Source organism: Aulonocara stuartgranti (genome assembly GCF_965226115.1).
Source record: "Aulonocara stuartgranti genome assembly, chromosome: 20".
Classification (NCBI taxonomy): domain Eukaryota; kingdom Metazoa; phylum Chordata; class Actinopteri; order Cichliformes; family Cichlidae; genus Aulonocara; species Aulonocara stuartgranti.
This window is the reverse complement of record NC_138956.1, coordinates 1,274,644-1,293,181: the sequence shown is the minus strand read 5'-3', so window position 1 is coordinate 1,293,181 and position 18,538 is coordinate 1,274,644. Positions and strand designations below refer to the sequence as shown.

The following is an 18,538-nucleotide window of genomic DNA, read 5'->3' as shown; positions in this document are numbered from 1 at the left end:
TCCTACACCTCTTAAGTATCTCTGGCACTTCTTATCATCGACCACTTCCTGTAGTTTTCTTGTATTTTCTGGCCACACGGGTTACCGCTCATGTATGTATTGCGTAATAGCGAAAGAGAAAGAAAGAGAAATAAAAACTATTCAAAAAATAAAACAAAAATAGGTGTCACCCTCCCTCCACCCGCATTTCATTTATGAACGAGAGCGTCTGCTGCAGCGCTTCTGTAAATACACTACTGCGTGTCTAAACAAGTGCAGTCAAAGGTTTTGGAAATGTCCTCTGTCGTTGCTTCCTCCAATCATCCTATTTTGCACACACCCCCCTGCAGGGATTATATTTCTTTCGTTTTCATTTCCCGGAAGGGTTGATTGTGAAAATAGTGGCGTTTAAAAAAATCTTCGAGTGTGTTCGTTTAAAAGTGAGTTTTGTTTGAGACGTGACCCGAAGTTTGTTTTCATTCTGCTCATGAGGAAGTCCCTCTATTTTCTGTGCAGTCGAGCAGATTAAAGGACGTCTCCATGGAGAGCGTTTCCCCGTCACCTTTGATCAAGGTAAGTTAGTCTTTCGGGGGCAAATCTTTCAAAGCCTGTGGTCTAAAACCACAAACCTGGAATCCGACTCAGTTTTTGTTTGAGCTTTCGTGCCTTAGTCGTTGGACGGTGACCAGCAGCTGTTGTTTATGCTCTCTGTCGCTCAGCATTGCTGCTCCAAAACTGCTGAGTACTGTGACTATAGCCATTTGTATCGATGTTTTGTAGCAAGAAAACAGTCCTCCATCGATTGTACGTGAAAAGCAAGTCAACATTTATCCCACTGTGCATCACTCCCCACCTACCCAAGATCCTTTGGTTAGTCCTCCCACTCAAGAAGACTTGTGGCATCTGCCTGGAAGGCTGAGTGAGTTAAATTATCCTCTCTGTTCTACTTATCTGTTAATATTAATTGCAGATATGACTGCAGATACACATATGCAGCACCTTCTGCAAGCACATTAGATTTGAAATGATGCATTTATTGTTTCCAGGAATTAACCCATCCCTGTGGGATAAAGATGATGTTTCCCTGTGGCTCCACTGGGCTCAAAAGGAGTACTCGCTGCGCCGGCCGGAGAAGGGCCGATTTGAGATGAACGGCAGAGCCTTGTGTCTCCTCACTAAGGAGGACTTCAGACGCCGCTGCCCCAGCTCAGGTGGACATGAGTTAGTAGATCGAAGTCACCTGTTTCCGTGGCTGCATTTTCATATGAAATCCCTCATTTTTCTGCAGGTGATGTTCTGTATGAGATCCTTCAGTGTGTGAAGCAGCAGAGGAGGAGTGTGGTATGTGACCCGCCTAACACAACTCCTCCCGTGGCAGCTGGACACCTTCAGGGTCCAGTCAGCTGCCAGGTAATCGCTCACACAGTCCAAGAGCCACAGTCTCCCAAAGTCAGTGGCACCCCGGGTGAGTAAAATTAAGGAGTACATTTATAAATATATATACTGCTATACTACAGTTCAGTGTAAAGGCAGACAGATGTATTTGTACACAAGTTGTAGACTCAGAGTGCTTTACATGGGGCAAAAAAGAAAATGCATTAGATCAGCAATAGAATGTAAAAAAAGAAAAAATAGAGTAAAATTTAAAGAAATGACAAGAAACGTAGCAGTGTGTTGTGTACAGTAATTCAACAAAGACACACAGGGAGAGAGAAATGTTTTTGTTTAGATTTGAATGTGGCCATGATTGGACACACTGAACATTACCTGTTGGTCTGTGTACAGAATAATAGATAAAAGCACCTTTGGTTTGGTTCTCATCAGAGGCTCTGCCTCTTGTAAAGTTTTAGGAGGATCTCTAGTCTTCAGGAACATTTGTATCCACATAAGAACTCGTTTATTCTGGTTGGATCGTGGGTGTGAATACTTCCTGATCTACCACATGTGCAAACATATCACGTGGGAATCCTTTCTCTTTCCCACTTTTGTTTTACTCTACATGTGAGGACATCCATTGACTTCTTATCCCCCAAATTTAAAGACTGACGCTAATCAATGTTTGCTCACCCCTAACTGAAATGTTTTCCTTTGCTCTGTGCTTTTTCTTCACATGTGAGGAATAGTGATTCGCTGGCAAAGATGAAATAAACCCTCATTATTTTGTGATTGGGTACTTTGATTGACTTCTCTGCAAAAACGGATTTTATTTGCTCACCTAATTACATGATGCGTTAAGCAGTTATCTCATAATTTATAATGATGAAGAAATGGAAATGCTGAAGTACCAGAACCATAAATGGTGTATGCGTACACTACACAAAGACACACACCCACAAACGTTTGTCAAGCAAAACAACTGTATAATCTTTCCCAGAAAAAGAATGTGTTGGCCAATGGTCTTCAGTTTCCTGGAAAAAGGATCCTTTAACTCTCAAGTTCAGAAGAATGACTTTGTTCTGCGCTCTGTCTGCTAGAAGTAAAACAGTCTCTGTGTTAAACATTAGCTTGTGCTAAGCCTGATATTATAAAATGTTCATGTGGCTGTAAAGTCACTTTTACTTTCACTTTAGCGTTTCACATTTCCTCATATTTCTGACTCACAGTTTTACCCGCTTTCACCACCACAGTGTTGGCTGCTGTCGGGGCCACTGTAAGCAGCCAGCCAAAATCAGTGTCAGCCCTTACAGATCGCCCCATCTGCTACACCTTGTCTGCACCACTCACACAAAAGAGTGAGTATGACAAATGGCCATAGCAGAAGTAAATTGTCCTGCAATTCCTACTGTTTCAGAGGCTTCATTTCTTTGTTGCCGTCTGTGTCTCTCAGACGGATCAGCGGGTACCTCAACATTGCACCACAATCAGGATGAGTGTAATCCCCAAACGAAGAACATCACCCCGGAGCCTCTGAACCTCTCCAGTCGACATAAGCCAAGGAGTCCGCTGCACAAGGCAAACGGTCGCATCCCAGGTATTGTTACAATAATTTGTTGACTATTGTGCTCTTCATGTATTTAATCACAGAAAACACACAGAATTGTTAAAACCGTGTCTCTTTAAAAAGTGAAGAAAAAAAATCTCATATATCATAAACAGCATTTTATATACAATCAGCAAATGCACCAATAACATGAACACACTCAGTTTCCTAGAAACTATTTTAAGTCCAACACGTTGGATTTGTTTGTGAGGTAAAGAGCAAAACAGACACAACATCCTGAAGCAATAACCCAAAAGTGGACCTGCGCTTTAAATATTCAATAGTTGGCTATTTTATTCTTTTGTTATGTCTAAATGACGGCTCAAAATGATATGTTAATGTCAGGCTTACAGGTACACTTGTGGTGAGAAGTTTCCTCGTCATGAGCGCGAATGTCGTGGCAATTTGAGGCTTTTAATGATTTTCTTTGAACTGTTCTTTGTCCGGGTGGAATGATTGTACAACATACATCTTTAATGACTTTCTCTGATCCACACAGGGAGAAAAGTATACATACATTCACTTAAATCTCTTAATAAGTGGTGATGAAAGTCCTGCAGTGTTGTTTAACTACAATTGGTCGTTTCTCTTTACCAAAATAATAAAAAAGAAAGAACACAGATAGAACTTCAGAAGGTCTCTTGAAATTTCTAAACAACTCCAGATTCCAATATTATCAGCAAGTGTGTGTAAGTACAAGTTATTCGAACAGTGCGACTACTCTCAAAACCAGGAAACCAACCAATTTACATGAATTTGACCATTTCTGCCAAGATGAATGGTAAGTGGCTTGTTGATGGCTACTAAATGCATCTTGCTGTGGGACATTCAACTATATGTTAGTGAGCCTGTGTATATATACTGTTGACCCTGTGTGGATTAGAGAGAACCTAAAATAAATATAAACTTGTGTACCTAGTTCTTGTTTTCTAAAGTCGTTAAAGATGTCTGCTGTACAAGAACAGGTCGAATAAATCATTAAAAGATGTAAATGACCGTGGCATTCATCCACATGATTAGTGCATGTACACTTGTGACTACGCCATTTTTATACGTGTTTATTGGAACGTGGCACTGAGAGTGAAAATATACTAAATGGTACTGAATTGAACTTTAAATACGTATATTTGTGACAGTAGTGTAAGTTCTGCCAACACGTGTGTTATTACTCTTCTAATCATGGCCAGAGTGCAGGCTGCTGTGGGACTATGTGTATCAGTTGCTTTGTGATGACCGTTACCAAGAATACATTCGATGGGAAGATCCGGACAGCTTGGTTTTCAGGGTGGTGGACCCCAATGGATTGGCACGGCTCTGGGGAAACCACAAGGTGAGTTCCCAGTTCTCTGTGCTTCATCCATCAGGAAAAACGGCTACACAGGTGGAGAATAAAACAAAACAGAAAAAAGCAGGGAACATTGGGGAAAAGTGAATAATGTAGTGCATGACTTGCATGACTAATGATGCATGATCTCTTTTTTCAGAACCGAGAAAATATGACGTATGAGAAAATGTCTCGGGCTTTACGGCATTACTACAAACTGAACATTATCAAAAAAGAAAGAGGACAAAAACTCCTTTTCAGGTCTCGTCTCTGCTCCTTTCTTTGTCATCCGCTTTCTATTTTCCTCTTAAATAACATTCGAACTCATCCTTCCTGCCTGTTCGTCGCCTCCATTCAGGTTTCTGAAACTCCCTCAAGATATCAAGAAACAGCAGGTCGAGGCTTCCGGCGCCCTGGAGCACACTCCACCTCACGATGGCGACTTCCCGGACTCCAGTCCTACACAAGAGTTCTCTGAAGACCATTTTGAGGTTTCCCCTGATCGGACGTCTCCACAGCCTCCCCCGACTGGTGCACCAGTGAGATAGAATAAAACCGTGGATCATGTGTAGCAGCACGGCTCTTACCGAATAAAATAGGAGGTTGTAATATATTTATCTCGTGGTTTGAGCTTTCAGGGGAGGAAAAAATGCATGTACAGTCTGAAAAAACACAGTTGTGTTGTTTACTGTGAGATTATTATTGTTATTTTTTTTTCTCTGAATCAATGTGTGTATAACTGTGATCTGAGTAAACACTAATATTAAGAGTGAGGAAAACTGTGAAATTAATCACAGAATTATCCAGCCAGCAAAACTTAAAATTATCTGCTTCGTTCAATATAATCACATAACAGAGTTATTTTCATAAACTTTACAGGTCTTGCAGCTATGGGTTGGAAATGACTACAGTCCAATACGAGTTTAATAACATAAGAGAGGATAAATAACTGTTTTTGTTTTGAATGCTGGTTAATATTCAAGATTGTTTCCACCACTAGAAAAAAATTGCCATCAATAAGTCAAAATGTCAGGTTATTATCTCCCATTTTTGGTAGGGTATCTGAAAGTTTCAGCTTACGTAGTAATACCTTGAAATCTTCAGCGTAGCTCAGATTGGGATTTTTACAAATTGTTATTTTTTTCAGTGGTGGAAAGCAGCTTTTTCTATCCGTAGGTTAAGTATTTGGTGTTTCATTGTGTGTGTGTGTGTGAAAAGTTTGCATTGAACTTGCTTTGGAAAAATAAATATTTTAATGTATACTTTATTGTCCTTGAGGGGAAATTTCTCTCTGCATTTAACCCATTCACTCAGTGAAGCAGTGGGCAGCCACTGGACACCCAGGGAGCAGTGTGCAGGGACGGTACCTCGCTCAGGGGCACCTCAGGGCAGCCGTTCAGTGGATTTGAACCCCCGACCTTCCGATCATGGGGCAACCACTCTACCTACTGAGCTATCCCAATTATATATGTTGGTAAAACATTTCATATAAATGTTTTTCTGAGATGAAAATGATAAAGTTAACTTCTTATGACAAGCCAAACGTCAGGACAAAAATAGATCGTTGCTAAACAATTGCAATATTCACTCATGACAGTTGAATGGTCTGAATTTTGCCAGCAGGGGGTGCTGTTGTAAATTTAATAGGATTTACAATTCAATGATTCAAATACTCGTATTTCCTACAGTGGTTCAGCTTTTGAATATTTTTAGTTTTAAGGAAAAGACAAAAAGTCACCACATGTTATAAGACAGGCCTTAAACAAGACTGGCTGAGCCATGGCTGATTTACTCGTCATCTGCGGATGCTCGTCTTTTACTACACCCATCTTTGACAATGCAGTTTTTACAGTATGGGCCTAAAAACATTTTGACCTATTAGGTATAATAACTCTGTTCAGCTGGAGCTGTAGAATTCGTAAAATAGAGGCTTGTGTAGAGTGTTTCACAGGCTTACATATCCATCTCCACTTTGTCAGTTTGATGTTAATTAAACAGATCAGACAGATGGCAGCACAGACGTAGACTGTAAACTGACATTTCAGCTTTTTATGTCCCCACCTGAATGCAAATCAGTTCGATAATTTACTTATTCAACATGTCGATTTGATCCAAATAGTATAAAAGCCGCATCTGTTACATTGAGATTAAGTTCATTTGAAACTGTCTCGGTAGCTGGCATGGTTTGAGCAAAATACCAGAGCAGCTTACATTACATCAATGTCTCCTCTAATATCCAACACTGCAAAAATAAGTCAGCTTTGCTTAAAAAATGCATGTAAAGTACCAAGTAAAGTAAAGTTAAGAAAGTTAGAAAAGCTAGTTTATTATTGGTGTATAATGCTTAATGAGGTACACAACAGACATACACCAAATTAACCCCTTAAGCCCCAACGCCTCCTGATACGAGGGCAAAAGGCAGGAGATCAGTTAGGCTTGGAGCTTAAGAGGTTAATTTAATTTTAAGAAAGTCAAGAGTCGCCTACTTGCAGACAATAGTAACATTATCTGTCAGGAGTCAGACATCTCATGTGACTCCTGTGTCCAACAGGCAACACTGCATGACGTAAAGATCAGGCGGAAGTCAGTAATTGCTACAGGAGCCTGGGTGATGCTAAATCACTGTTTCCAACTTTAGAAACCTCACCACATTAACAACACGACTGAAGTAAAGGTCACAACTCAACAAAACGAGTGTTTTAATCTTAGACATTAACAGTCCCATTAGCCTCCAGTGCAGAACCTTCTACAGGGAGTGCAGAATTATTAGGCAAGTTGTATTTTTGAGGAATAATGTTATTATTGAACAACAACCATGTTCTCAATGAACCCAAAAAACTCATTAATATCAAAGCTGAATGTTTTTGGAAGTAGTTTTTAGTTTGTTTTTAGTTTTAGCTATTTTAGGGGGATATCTGTGTGTGCAGGTGACTATTACTGTGCATAATTATTAGGCAACTTAACAAAAAACAAATATATACCCATTTCAATTATTTATTTTTACCAGTGACACCAATATAACATCTCCACATTCACAAATATACATTTCTGACATTCAAAAACAAAACAAAAACAAATCAGCGACCAATATAGCCACCTTTCTTTGCAAGGACACTCAAAAGCCTGCCATCCATGGATTCTGTCAGTGTTTTGATCTGTTCACCATCAACATTGCGTGCAGCAGCAACCACAGCCTCCCAGACACTGTTCAGAGAGGTGTACTGTTTTCCCTCCTTGTAAATCTCACCTCCACCTTGCTGGCGTCGGACTGGAGCTCTCTGCCCTTTACCAATCCAGCCACGGGCCCATCCATCTGTCCCATCAAGACTCACTCTCATTTCATCAGTCCATAAAACCTTAGAAAAACCAGTCTTGAGATATTTCTTGGCCCAGTCTTGACGTTTCAGCTTGTGTGTCTTGTTCAGTGGTGGTCGTCTTTCAGCCTTTCTTACCTTGGCCATGTCTCAGAGTATTGCACACCTTGTGCTTTTGGGCACTCCAGTGATGTTGCAGCTCTGAAATATGGCCAAACTGGTGGCAAGTGGCATCTTGGCAGCTGCACGCTTGACTTTTCTCAGTTCATGGGCAGTTATTTGGCGCCTTGGTTTTTCCACATGCTTCTTGCGACCCTGTTGACTATTTTGAATGAAACGCTTGATTGTTCGATGATCACGCTTCAGAAGCTTTGCAATTTTGAGACTGCTGCATCCCTCTGCAAGATATCGCACTATTTTTGACTTTTCTGAGCCTGTCAAGTCCTTCTTTTGACCCATTTTGCCAAAGGAAAGGACGTTGCCTAATAATTATGCACACCTGATATAGGGTGTTGATGTCATTAGACCACACCCCTTCTCATTACAGAGATGCACATCACCTAATATGCTTAATTGGTAGTAGGCTTTCGAGCCTATACAGCTTGGAGTAAGACAACATGCATGAAGAGGATGATGTGGACAAAATACTCATTTGCCTAATAATTCTGCACTCCCTGTATACTCTGAAATATCAGTCAAGTAATTATAAATTAAATATTGACTATCACTCTTATATATGATACTGATGAACAGAAGATCGCAGAAGCGTTTTATTGGCAACAGCTGGGAGTTGATCAGTTTATGTGCACTCAGTAAAACTTTCCACCTTCTCTCATCTTGTTTAAAGTGTTTTTATTCAAATAGTATATATGCGAAAGTATTTTGGTTTATGCATTGCAACCATGGAGCTACACAACCTCCCAACATTAGAAATCCTTGTTTTACCCCTGTTCACATGAGCGTGACCAACATGCTATGTCTAATTGCAATGAATTTAAAAACACTGACTGTGAAACCCTCTCCCAAGATCTGAGTGGATAGTTCATCTAAGTTCGCCTTAGCTTGTTCTCCATTTTAAAAAAAAGCTTTTCTCCATTTACAATATTTAAACAGATCATTGAAAATGACCTCCGGAGTTTCCAGTTATCAGTACACTGAAGGTCCTCAGTCCATCTCCTTTTCTGGATCAGGGTTCCTGGCCACCTACCAGTTAGGCGTCGCCCAGTGCTTCCTACATTATGCACCCTGGATACTTCACTCCGCACCTAGCATCCTTGGCTCATCTGCTGGTTCTCTGGTAGCAGCTGCTGTGGTTTGTGAAATGAATCTAAGTAAGTGACTCTTTCTTATGTTCTGCAATGACTTCTGTTGGATGTATTCATTACACATTTATTCCCCCAATCCTCTAATTCACAGTTACCATTCGGGATGAGATGATTCATTTTGCCAAGGAAGTGAAGTCTTTTACCCTTGGACCACTGAACCCCTCAATCAAGCTTTTTCACTGGCTGGAATGTATTTTAAACAAGCATCTTCCGCCTAATGCGCACCAACTGGCCAACGGTCGCCTTGCTGTTACCATGACCCGTCTGACGGATGGCGAGCAAATTCTCATGTCTGATTTTGACTCCAAAGAAGATGTAGTACAGGTACGCTTGCTCTGCTGTTTTGGAGCTCAGAAATAAGAAAAGTAAAAAACAAACCTTAATAACTATGTTGACTAAAAACTGTTGTGTGCTGTGTTCAGGCACTGCTTTGTAGCTGTTTTTTGCCTGGTTACTGTGGTTTTGTACCTCCATCATTCAAAGGAGTAGTGAGTATTTGGTGGCCTCAAAACTTCCCTCCACGCACCTTGTGAGCCCTGTTTTCAAAATAAAAATCCCAAATGTTAATCTCTGCTGCAGTTCTATTTGGATGGTGGCTTAAGCGGCATTCAGCCTATAGCGCCTGGATCCTCCAGTCGCACACTGACCGTGTGCCCATTTTCTGGAGAGAGTGACATCTGCCCTGGCGACGCACCATGTTGGCTGGACATTGTAACGCATGGTGTCACTTTAAAGGGCAATTTGGACAACAGCTTCAGGTTCATCAATGCCATTTACCCAACTTTGGAGGTCAGACCCAAACTATATGTGGCCATATCCTATACTGCCTGTATCCCCATCTCTATCCTCAATCTATTATTGTGTAATAGTTTGTGTTTAACATTTTTAGAAATATAGCAAAGGAAATTAAACATTATGCTACAAAACATTACATTATTTTTGATCTTTCATTTCATTGTGTCACATTTAATTATGTTTATTCATTTTTCCTCTCCAGAATATGGAGGAAGCCTTTCACAGTGGCTACAAAGATGCTGTTCATTTCCTTCAGAGTAATGGTGAGTCAGGTGCTAGTTACAAAGAAAGAAAGAAAGAAAGAAAGAAAGAAAGAAAGAAAGAAAGAAAGAAAGAAAGAAAGAAAGAAACAAACAAACAAACAAACAAACAAACAAACAAACAAACAAACAGTTTTTCTTGGCTAAACTTAATCTACCTAACTTTCTCTTTAATTCCTTTCTCTCATGTTCAAAACTGTCCCAAGGGCCACTTAGTGTTAATCAGAATATCACATTGCTTCATCTGGAAACCATGAAAGATGAAGAGGAGAAGAAGAAGCTGGAAAACGGGACGACCGAGCTGACATCTTTTATAGACAACGGAACCATTCAGATGAGCGACTCGACCACACAGGAAGCTGCACAGTATCCTCCTCTCCATTTTGATACTGTGAAAAACGGCATGTTTTGAACACACTCACAGGCACAAATATTACTAATAGGGAAATAGCAATTTCATAGCAATGTAAATGAAATCTGACGTTGGTCAGTTTGTCAATGTGATGTCAACAGAACGATGAATGATTCAGTAGAAACTCAACCAGAACATTCATATTGTTCCACTTTGCCTTTGCAAAGCTATCTTTGTTCATGTCTGCGTTTCAGTGTTGCTGAGCAACGTGATGACTTATCTGAACATGTTTGGACTCCCTGCAAGAATCCTATCCTACCTGCTCCTGCCCCTCATGCTGTCTTATTACGCTGTGCTGCAGAACAGGGACAGGTAATGAACACGCTGAACACAGACAGGCCAGCAGAAACTTTGTGTGCTCCGAAGCTCTGAAACTCTCTTTGTTTTTGTTTGATAAACAAAGAAGAAAGAAAACAGCTCGATCGTTTCACTAATGACCATAAATTTCTGAGATGATGTGATCATCATGAGGTTGCTGGATAATTCCATGAAACGGCTGCTAATAGATGGTGACGGAGTTCTGTAATTCCTACTTTTGTGCAGAGACATAATGTGGTAATGTCTCTTATACCTTTTAGAATTACTGATAGCAGTGCTTTCCATTGTTTATCATTATGCAACACTACATTAGCTGCAACCTGCAGCTTTTTACTTAGCTTCTTAATTTTTGTTTTTAGAATGACTGATCTCGCTCAACGTTCTGCAAGAAAATAAAGAAGTCCCAGATTGTCAGACTATTGCCTTAAACAGAGGCAGCATCTCTGCAACACATCCTAATCATCCCAATATAGCACGATGACCAGCAGCTACACCTCAGACTGTACAGACTGAAGTTAGCATGTTAAAAAGTTCATGACAGTACAGTTAGAGAAGATTGACCAAGGAGGAGTTTTTTCTAATAGTTGAGAAGGCCTCTTCTCTCTAAAAAGAAGATTGCAGCATGCCTTAAGTTTACAAAGCTGCATCTGGAACAATGTACTGTGGAGAGCCAAGATCAACGTGAGGATGTTGGATTTAATGCCCTGCGCCATATTTAGAGAAAACCAAACAGAGCATGTCGACACAAACACCCCATACAAACTGGTTCTGCCAGAACTTTACTTCCCACTGTCTCCAGTGTAGAACGCCTTGAGACAATTATTGGTGTTTTTTGGCACATATATATATATAGATCAACTTTAATTGAATTGAAGAAATCTTGTAAAGAAAATGGGCCTAAATCCCAACACAGTGATGTGAAAGACTGATTAGTCATACACAAAAAGCTCTTGCTGTTAAAGGTGTGCTTAGTTTTCTTCGTTTTTTGCTAAACCAATAATTACACATTGTAACGTGTCATGTTTTATTGTTCATCTGAGGCTGTATTTATCTCATTTTAAATTCTGGTGAGGACCAGACGATATTTCCTAATATGTAAAACAATTAAAGACAGCGTATTTTCTTTTTCACATTCCTGTACTTGTAGTTTGTTATTTACTTTTTATGCAGATGCAATCACTGTGACCTCTCTATTTCCACCAGGCTGGAGTTGCTGTTCGAGCAGATGCCTGAGCTTCTTCTGTTGACTTGGCACACCATGAGAGTTTTCACCTTTTTCTTTTTCGAAGGAGCTGTCTCTACCATCAAGAAGAATATAAATGAAAAGTAAGATGGCATCTCGTATCTTAAATTATTACACTGTTTATTGCGTATAGGATTTATATAGAATTATTTTACTTGAAATCTTAACCGTTTTCAATCTCAAGTATTTCAGCCAAACTCAACTGAACTTGAATATCTCTGTTTTAGCATCATGCCGGTCGCCCGGGCGCTGTGGCAGAAAGACCAGGCGCAGTCTGAGGCATCACAAGGCCGGAGGCAGCCATCGCCTTTCAACGAGTTTTCTTCACGTTCAGAGAATGCCAGTGAAAAATCATCTCCGGTTTACAAGAAACCAAAACAACAGTCTTTGTGAAATACTGCTGTAAACAAGTGAAGTGCAGATTTCCATTTAACATGTTCTAAAGTGTTGAAGAGTTTGCAGGCTTGTAATTTACGAAAGCTGAGCACAGTATCTGTATCTATGTTTTCATACTTGTGAAATTGTGTTGCTGAGGCAGTGGAGTGCAGACCTTCACAGTTGGCATAGTTTTGTCATTATTGGTTCTTTAACACTCAACGTTGTGCTGGATGTAGAATCCTTTACAGAATTTATGAAGAAGTTATGAAACCAAACAAAACCTGAAGGTGTTTGACCTGAAGATGGTAGGATGTAAAAGGCCACTGAAAGGTGGTAATCAACCCTTCAGAATTACTTTCATTTCCTTGGAGAACATTGTAACTACAATCTGTTTATCTACAGTAAGTGCTCTTTCAGAGTTGAAAAATCAGAACATCACTGACAAAAACACTCATGGTTAAGAATTTAGCTGCAGGGTGACGGTCAGTCCTGTGATGAGCTGTTACACAATAGGGCTCTTTCATCGTTACCTCACTATCATTTTACAGCGATTCGGTGGTGAACCGCTGTTGCCTACGGCATGTCTTCATTTCATTTCCAGACGTAGCTTAATAACGATCAAGGAATTCTGGGAAAGGGCACAAATACTAATGTGTGACAAGGCAAGTTTGATGTCAAAGGAGCAGAAACCTACTTTCTAAGGCTTATTTGCCTTGTATCAAGTCTTTGTGTTGCTTTTCTAAAATTTAGCTGTTAATAGCTCCTGTCTTCCAGTCTATGCTTGATGCTTTTGGTTTCATTTGACCGGCCTGTTGTTATAAATTAGGCTAAATTGAGTTGTAGCCTTAGGACCTTCTTCATATTGTGCAAACTTTTGCTACCTGGCTGACAAACATGCCCCTGTATGGAGATGTACTGTTAAAAAGAACTTGGCTAGATAATGAATTTAAGGCTGCAACGTCAGAAAGAGATATAGCAAAAGCAAATAATTCTGTCAGTCCACAAGAGTGGGCAAGATATCGCGAGTTAAGAAATCAAGTAACTAAACTGAATATGTGCAAGAAGAAAGAATATTGTCAACTGAAGCTCAAGGAGGCCAGTAAGGACGGAAAGAAGGTGTGGGAAGTTTTAAATATAATGGGTAGAGATCTTGCTCCGGTGGTGTCTCACATCTACACGGGTGGAACGTTTATGAGTAAAGCTAAGGCCAATAATGTTTTTAATTACTACAGCAATAAAATAACAAATTTCAAATCTAATATGAGCCGAGGCGATCCCAGTTTATCACTTATACAGGATGTTATCGTGAATAATAAGCAAAGCCAATTTAAGTTTGAGGCAGTGAGTGTTGAGATGGTAGAGCGCTTATTGATATCACTTCCTGACGATACATCCTCTGATAACACAGACAGCAAACTGCTCAAAGTTGCAGCCAAGTTTGTGTCCCTATGTCACATATGTAATAGATCTTTGGCATGCAGCTCATTTCCATTGCAGTGGAAAGAATCGAAAATAATTCCCATCCCTAAAAACAAGAACGACGTTTTTAATGGTGTCAATAGCAGACCGATTACTGGTCTAAGTAAAATTATGAAAATCAGTTACTCACTCAGTTTCAACATGCCTACAAACCTGGTCACTCCACCAGCTCAGCTCAGATAACTGGTATAAACATCTAGATGATGGGAACCTGGTCGGGTTGGCATTCGTGGACTTTAGTGCTGCATTTGATTTGATAAATCATGATCTCTTAATAGATAAACTAAAATGTTATGGATTTTCACCAGATGCTTTGTGCTGGATGGAAAGTTATTTGTCTGAAAGAAGGCAACAGGTTTATTATGATGGTTATTTCTCTGAGGGCTGTGAAATGAACTGTGCTCTACCCCAAGGCAGCTGCCTCGGTCCACTTCTCTGCTCAGTCTTTACGAATGATCTGCCGTACGTCCTGGATAAATCTCATCTTGTAATGTATGCTGATGATTCCACCATGTTTTACTCTGAATTGACCAGTGCAACAAGATTTACTGAACATATTTGACTGAATAAGTAAAAACAACATGATTTTAAACGTATCCAAATCCATGTTAATAGGAAGTAGAGGACGCTTAGTCAACAGCTCACAGCTAAATCTTTCCATAGCTGGATCGGTATTAGAACAGGTCACCCAGACTAAATTACTTGGTGTTACCATAAACCACCACCTTTCATGGTCTCAGCACATCAACTCTGTTATAAGGAAAATGGGACAGGGCATAGCTATAGCTAAGAAATGCTCCTTTTGTATTACTTCTGTTATGAAAGATGTCATTAATGCACTAGTGTTATCTCATCTAGAGTGCTGCTCAGTCATTTGGTCAGCAGCTAATAAGACAGATCTGAACTTCAGTTAGTCCAGAACAAGGCGGCCAGATTAGTGTTAAGGTGTTCATACAATACAAATATCGATAAAATGCACAATAAACTTCCTTGGCTTTCTGTAACAGCCAAATTATACAATGACTTACTTGTATTTTTAAAGAAAGCAATACTGGTAAACACACCATATTTGTTTTCTGCTCAGTTGCAGCATCCAGATGAAATGCATAATCATAGTACATTTGGTAACTCCTCCGGTTAAAAGCAACTTTTTGTTATATTCAGAGCATCTTTTCAGTGGAATAAGTTGCCTTATGCAATTAGAGAACTGGCTTCTATTCATAATTTTAAAAATGATTTAAAAGCCTATTTAGGCAGCTTTTAATTTATTGTAAATATTGTAAGAGGGTAAGGTCATTTGTAATGGAAATGTGTGTATTTTGTCATAGTGTTTTTCCTGGGGGTTTGGGCCCCAGGAAGACTAATGGGGTTCCTTTTAAATAAGCAAACAAATAAACAGAGATGACAGAAAAACACATCAATGGTGTCTAGACAGGCTTAAATCAGGGGTGTGGCTTTATTAACGAAAGTACACCGCTTTCTCGGGTGACCATCTAATCCACTTTCACACTCCTGTCTGAATGGAAACATGTGTCGACACAGAGAGGAACAGATGATTTTGATCTCTCAGCTCCATGTCCTTTTTCATACAGATGGCCTGCTACCTGCAGACAGATCCTCTTATATAATAAATGTGGATGGATGATACAGATAACACACACATCTGGTGCTGTTCCGCATCAGCCGCTGATCCAGCCAGTCAACTGGCAGTAAGCTGGCTTTGCGAAGAAAGAAAGATGCCCTTGCTGGTTTTTCAGTTTTTGAGAGTATGTGGCAGACTTGTCATATAAAGACAACATGGGATAAAGGCTGGAAATGCACAAGTTCTTTTTTTGTGTACTTTTAACTTTAGATTAAAAAAAAACTTGTGCCAAACTAGGTCATAACATAACGCAGAATGAGATTCATCCTCTGTCAGGATGTAAAAAATGTAACAGCATTCTCAAAAAAATGAAATGAATGTGTGCATTTTCCATCGGGCCCTGAATTATGTATTGTTGTTTTTGTTTTTTGTTTTAACTGGGCCCTTACTCGTCAAACCCTCTGCTCAAAAGCAATAAAAAATTAGGACTGACATCAGTAAAACTGAGTTCACATTGCTCACTGTCTCTTTAACGACGATATCTCTAAAAGTACATTCAGTAATCTGCAACTGAGTGAGTATACCGTAGAGTGATTGCTATGTGAGTTGAGGAATAATTGATTCTAGGTTGTTTTTTTGCTTCTTTATGAAATTTCTGTCACTGATAAAATGCTGCAGAGACACATCTGGAGGTTGACTTGTTTTTTAATGATAGTCTTAATGCTTTTTTGTTGCTTGAGATGATGAAAATGGGTTTTGACAAATACTGCCTTAAAGGTATAGATGATCTCCATCTGGTTCTCCGTGCTATTAAAGCACACACGCATAAACACAACGTCAAACCAAGAGAAACACATCAGATATGTGTCTCAGTAAAAATATGTATCTTGTGTTTGTGCTCGTTTATCTTTGCCCAGTGTCACTGAAAACACTTCTACAAATCAAAGTGAACCAAAATCTCTCCTCAAGTAAATACAAAAAGGCATTTTTAAAATTTATGATTTCATTTATTAACCTCCTAGGACCTGCGTCCACATGTGTGGACATCACATTTTGGGTTATTTAGACCAAAATACTCAATTTTGCTCTACAAGGGCCTGATATCCACTGACGAGGACATTATGCTGCTGCTGTTCTATCAAAATTTTAAACGAATATCCTCATATGTGGCTCTGATTTTTCTTAGAAACAAAAATAAGGTGAAAAAACCCTGGTAATTCTTTGTTTTAACATTCATCAGGTCCCAATCAGCCCAAATATCAAAGAGAAATAAAAAATGCTGCTGTGGAAGAGTTCGGGTCTTAGGAGGTTAAGGAAAGAAGCTCTCCGTGTGTCTACCTGGCCCCATGTGAAAAAGTAGTTGCCCCCTAACGGTAATAACTGGTTGTGCCACCCTTGCCAGCAAGAACTGCAATCCAGTGTTTGCAGTAACTTGCAATAAGTCTTTCCTATCGCTTTTAGTCTACTCTTCTTTGAAGGATTGTTTTAATTCATCCACACAGGAGGATTTTCAAAGTTTAAACTCAGGCTAAAGCATCTAAACTGTTGCTTTGAGTCAATCGGAGATAGATTTTCTGCTGTGTTTCAGATCATCGTCCTGCTGCAAAACCCAAGTGTGCTTGAGCTGCTTAGGGTACGAGCATTATCAGCATCTACATAACTCTTGGAAATTGTTTGAATTACACTTTCATCATTAAAAATTATATAATTTATGTGTAGTTAATATAAAAATGTGGCTGTAACTGACTACTTCGTCTTACACAGTGAACATGTTTCATTGTGTAGCGGGCAGGAAATAGAACGCAAGCGCAGGACTCATACGAGGGGAGGGATGAACTCAAAACGGCAGCTTTACTGCTGAAAAAAAAAACAGATTGGTACTGAACTAAACACAAGGAGCTATAAACAAGAAACTCAAATCAAAAACCAGAGACATGAGGGAGCTACACTGGGAACACAGGGTCATCTGGGGGATATTGTTTCTCCCAAACCTTCAGCAGCCCTTGTGATCACACTAACACACACTAGACTACACTAGACTACACTACACAGATTGTTCAGTTTCTAAGCTTTTCTTCTGCTTCCTCTACATCTTCTGAATTTAGAGCCTGGATGATTAGACTGAAGAAAAGTCTTATTTTTGCTTATGAACATCACTATGTCATTTCCTGGTAAAGCAGAAAAGTACTTTCCTGTTTGCCCTGTCTGACCCTGAGAACTTAAACTTTATCTAATTATCCAGGTTTTTCCTGGTGACTATTGCATGTGTGTAGTGCCTCCAGTTTAGGGATTTTTGGCCTCGATGACTAAATGTAGATCTGTGTAATTTCAACAATCAAATGCTTTGATTTATTTATTTTATTATTATTATTTGCCTGTCATATCTGGCACTGTAGCAATCAGAAGTATTGTCCTAAGGCCAAGCAAAATGCCCAACAGCATGGCTTTTGCTATACTGGTCCACTTGATTGTCATCGTTTATTTGATCTTTATTATCATTATATTTTTATTTTAAGTCAATACAATCAGAAGGGACAGGACCAGAGGACGGGAAAGAGAAAGAAGAAGGAAAGAGACGTTTGTAAGAGAGTTAACAGAAGGCGAGGACGGATAGAGAGAGGACAGACACTAAAAATCAGCTTTCACCTGCTGAAAAACAGACACAAAAGCAGACAACACAGTCAGGAAACCATAGCAACAACGAACACAACAGTAATAATAATTAATAAATATGATTATTTGAATAAATGTAAATAAATTGAATGTAAGTAAATAATAAATATTGAATGTTACTGAGCAGCATACAGTACTAGTAATGCATGATATGTTTAGATGCAGCAGCCAACCCAGACAGTGTGTGTCTGTGGGTACCTGTGTGCACACCTGTGTGTGCGAGCTCGTTCGTATTCATAAAGTTCTCCATATAAGTGTCTAGTAGGTGTGGCCCTGCCCCCCAGGACATGAAGCAGGCATGGACGAGACCCAGGCCCCAGACATCTAGATGCCCCCCAGAGCACGAGAGCCCAAGGACGACCACTGCAGAGGCAATCGTGCCACCCACCCAGAAAAGAGCTGAGGAGTGCCTTGGACGGGTGTCACCCGGCAGCCACGGTGCAGGAGTCACAGGGCTACGCCAGAGCAGACCAAGC

At 39.8% G+C, this 18,538-nt stretch overlaps 2 protein-coding genes across 4 annotated transcripts; both read left to right on the top strand.

Annotated features, from left to right (window-relative positions):
• Nucleotides 1–2: 2 nt before the first annotated feature.
• On the top strand, nt 3–5,545 carry etv7 (ETS variant transcription factor 7). 3 transcript variants are annotated; one of them, XM_082518195.1, is made up of 10 exons: nt 3–92; nt 496–552; nt 760–898; nt 1,026–1,190; nt 1,268–1,444; nt 2,583–2,711; nt 2,807–2,950; nt 4,147–4,289; nt 4,444–4,544; nt 4,642–5,545. In XM_082518195.1, exons 2-10 carry the CDS (start codon nt 520–522, stop codon nt 4,829–4,831), a joined length of 1,221 nt encoding a protein of 406 aa, XP_082374321.1. In that variant the 5' UTR covers nt 3–92; nt 496–519; the 3' UTR covers nt 4,832–5,545. The 3 variants fall into 3 exon arrangements, with proteins under 3 accessions (XP_082374321.1, XP_082374322.1, XP_082374320.1); XM_082518196.1 differs by lacking the exon at nt 3–92 and having other exon boundaries at nt 445–552; nt 2,607–2,711; XM_082518194.1 differs by lacking the exon at nt 3–92 and having other exon boundaries at nt 445–552.
• Nucleotides 5,546–8,613: 3,068 nt separating this feature from the next.
• pnpla1 (patatin-like phospholipase domain containing 1) lies at nt 8,614–15,896 on the top strand. The gene is made up of 9 exons (XM_082519292.1): nt 8,614–8,928; nt 9,014–9,246; nt 9,345–9,410; nt 9,502–9,711; nt 9,920–9,980; nt 10,184–10,378; nt 10,584–10,701; nt 11,911–12,033; nt 12,178–15,896. Exons 1-9 carry the CDS (start codon nt 8,721–8,723, stop codon nt 12,341–12,343), a joined length of 1,380 nt encoding a protein of 459 aa, XP_082375418.1. The 5' UTR covers nt 8,614–8,720; the 3' UTR covers nt 12,344–15,896.
• Nucleotides 15,897–18,538: the final 2,642 nt, after the last annotated feature.

Excerpts from the sequence above, each read along its gene's own strand:
- etv7 (XM_082518195.1), top strand. The coding sequence starts at position 520 with ATGGAGAGCGTTTCCCCGTCACCTTTGATCAAG. Across the intron at positions 2,951-4,146 it reads GGCAAACGGTCGCATCCCAG|AGTGCAGGCTGCTGTGGGAC; the intron begins GTATTGTTACAA and ends AATCATGGCCAG. Across the intron at positions 4,290-4,443 it reads GGCTCTGGGGAAACCACAAG|AACCGAGAAAATATGACGTA; the intron begins GTGAGTTCCCAG and ends CTCTTTTTTCAG.
- pnpla1 (XM_082519292.1), top strand. The coding sequence starts at position 8,721 with ATGACCTCCGGAGTTTCCAGTTATCAGTACACTGAAGGTCCTCAGTCC. Across the intron at positions 9,981-10,183 it reads TCATTTCCTTCAGAGTAATG|GGCCACTTAGTGTTAATCAG; the intron begins GTGAGTCAGGTG and ends AACTGTCCCAAG. Across the intron at positions 10,379-10,583 it reads TTTTGATACTGTGAAAAACG|TGTTGCTGAGCAACGTGATG; the intron begins GCATGTTTTGAA and ends TCTGCGTTTCAG.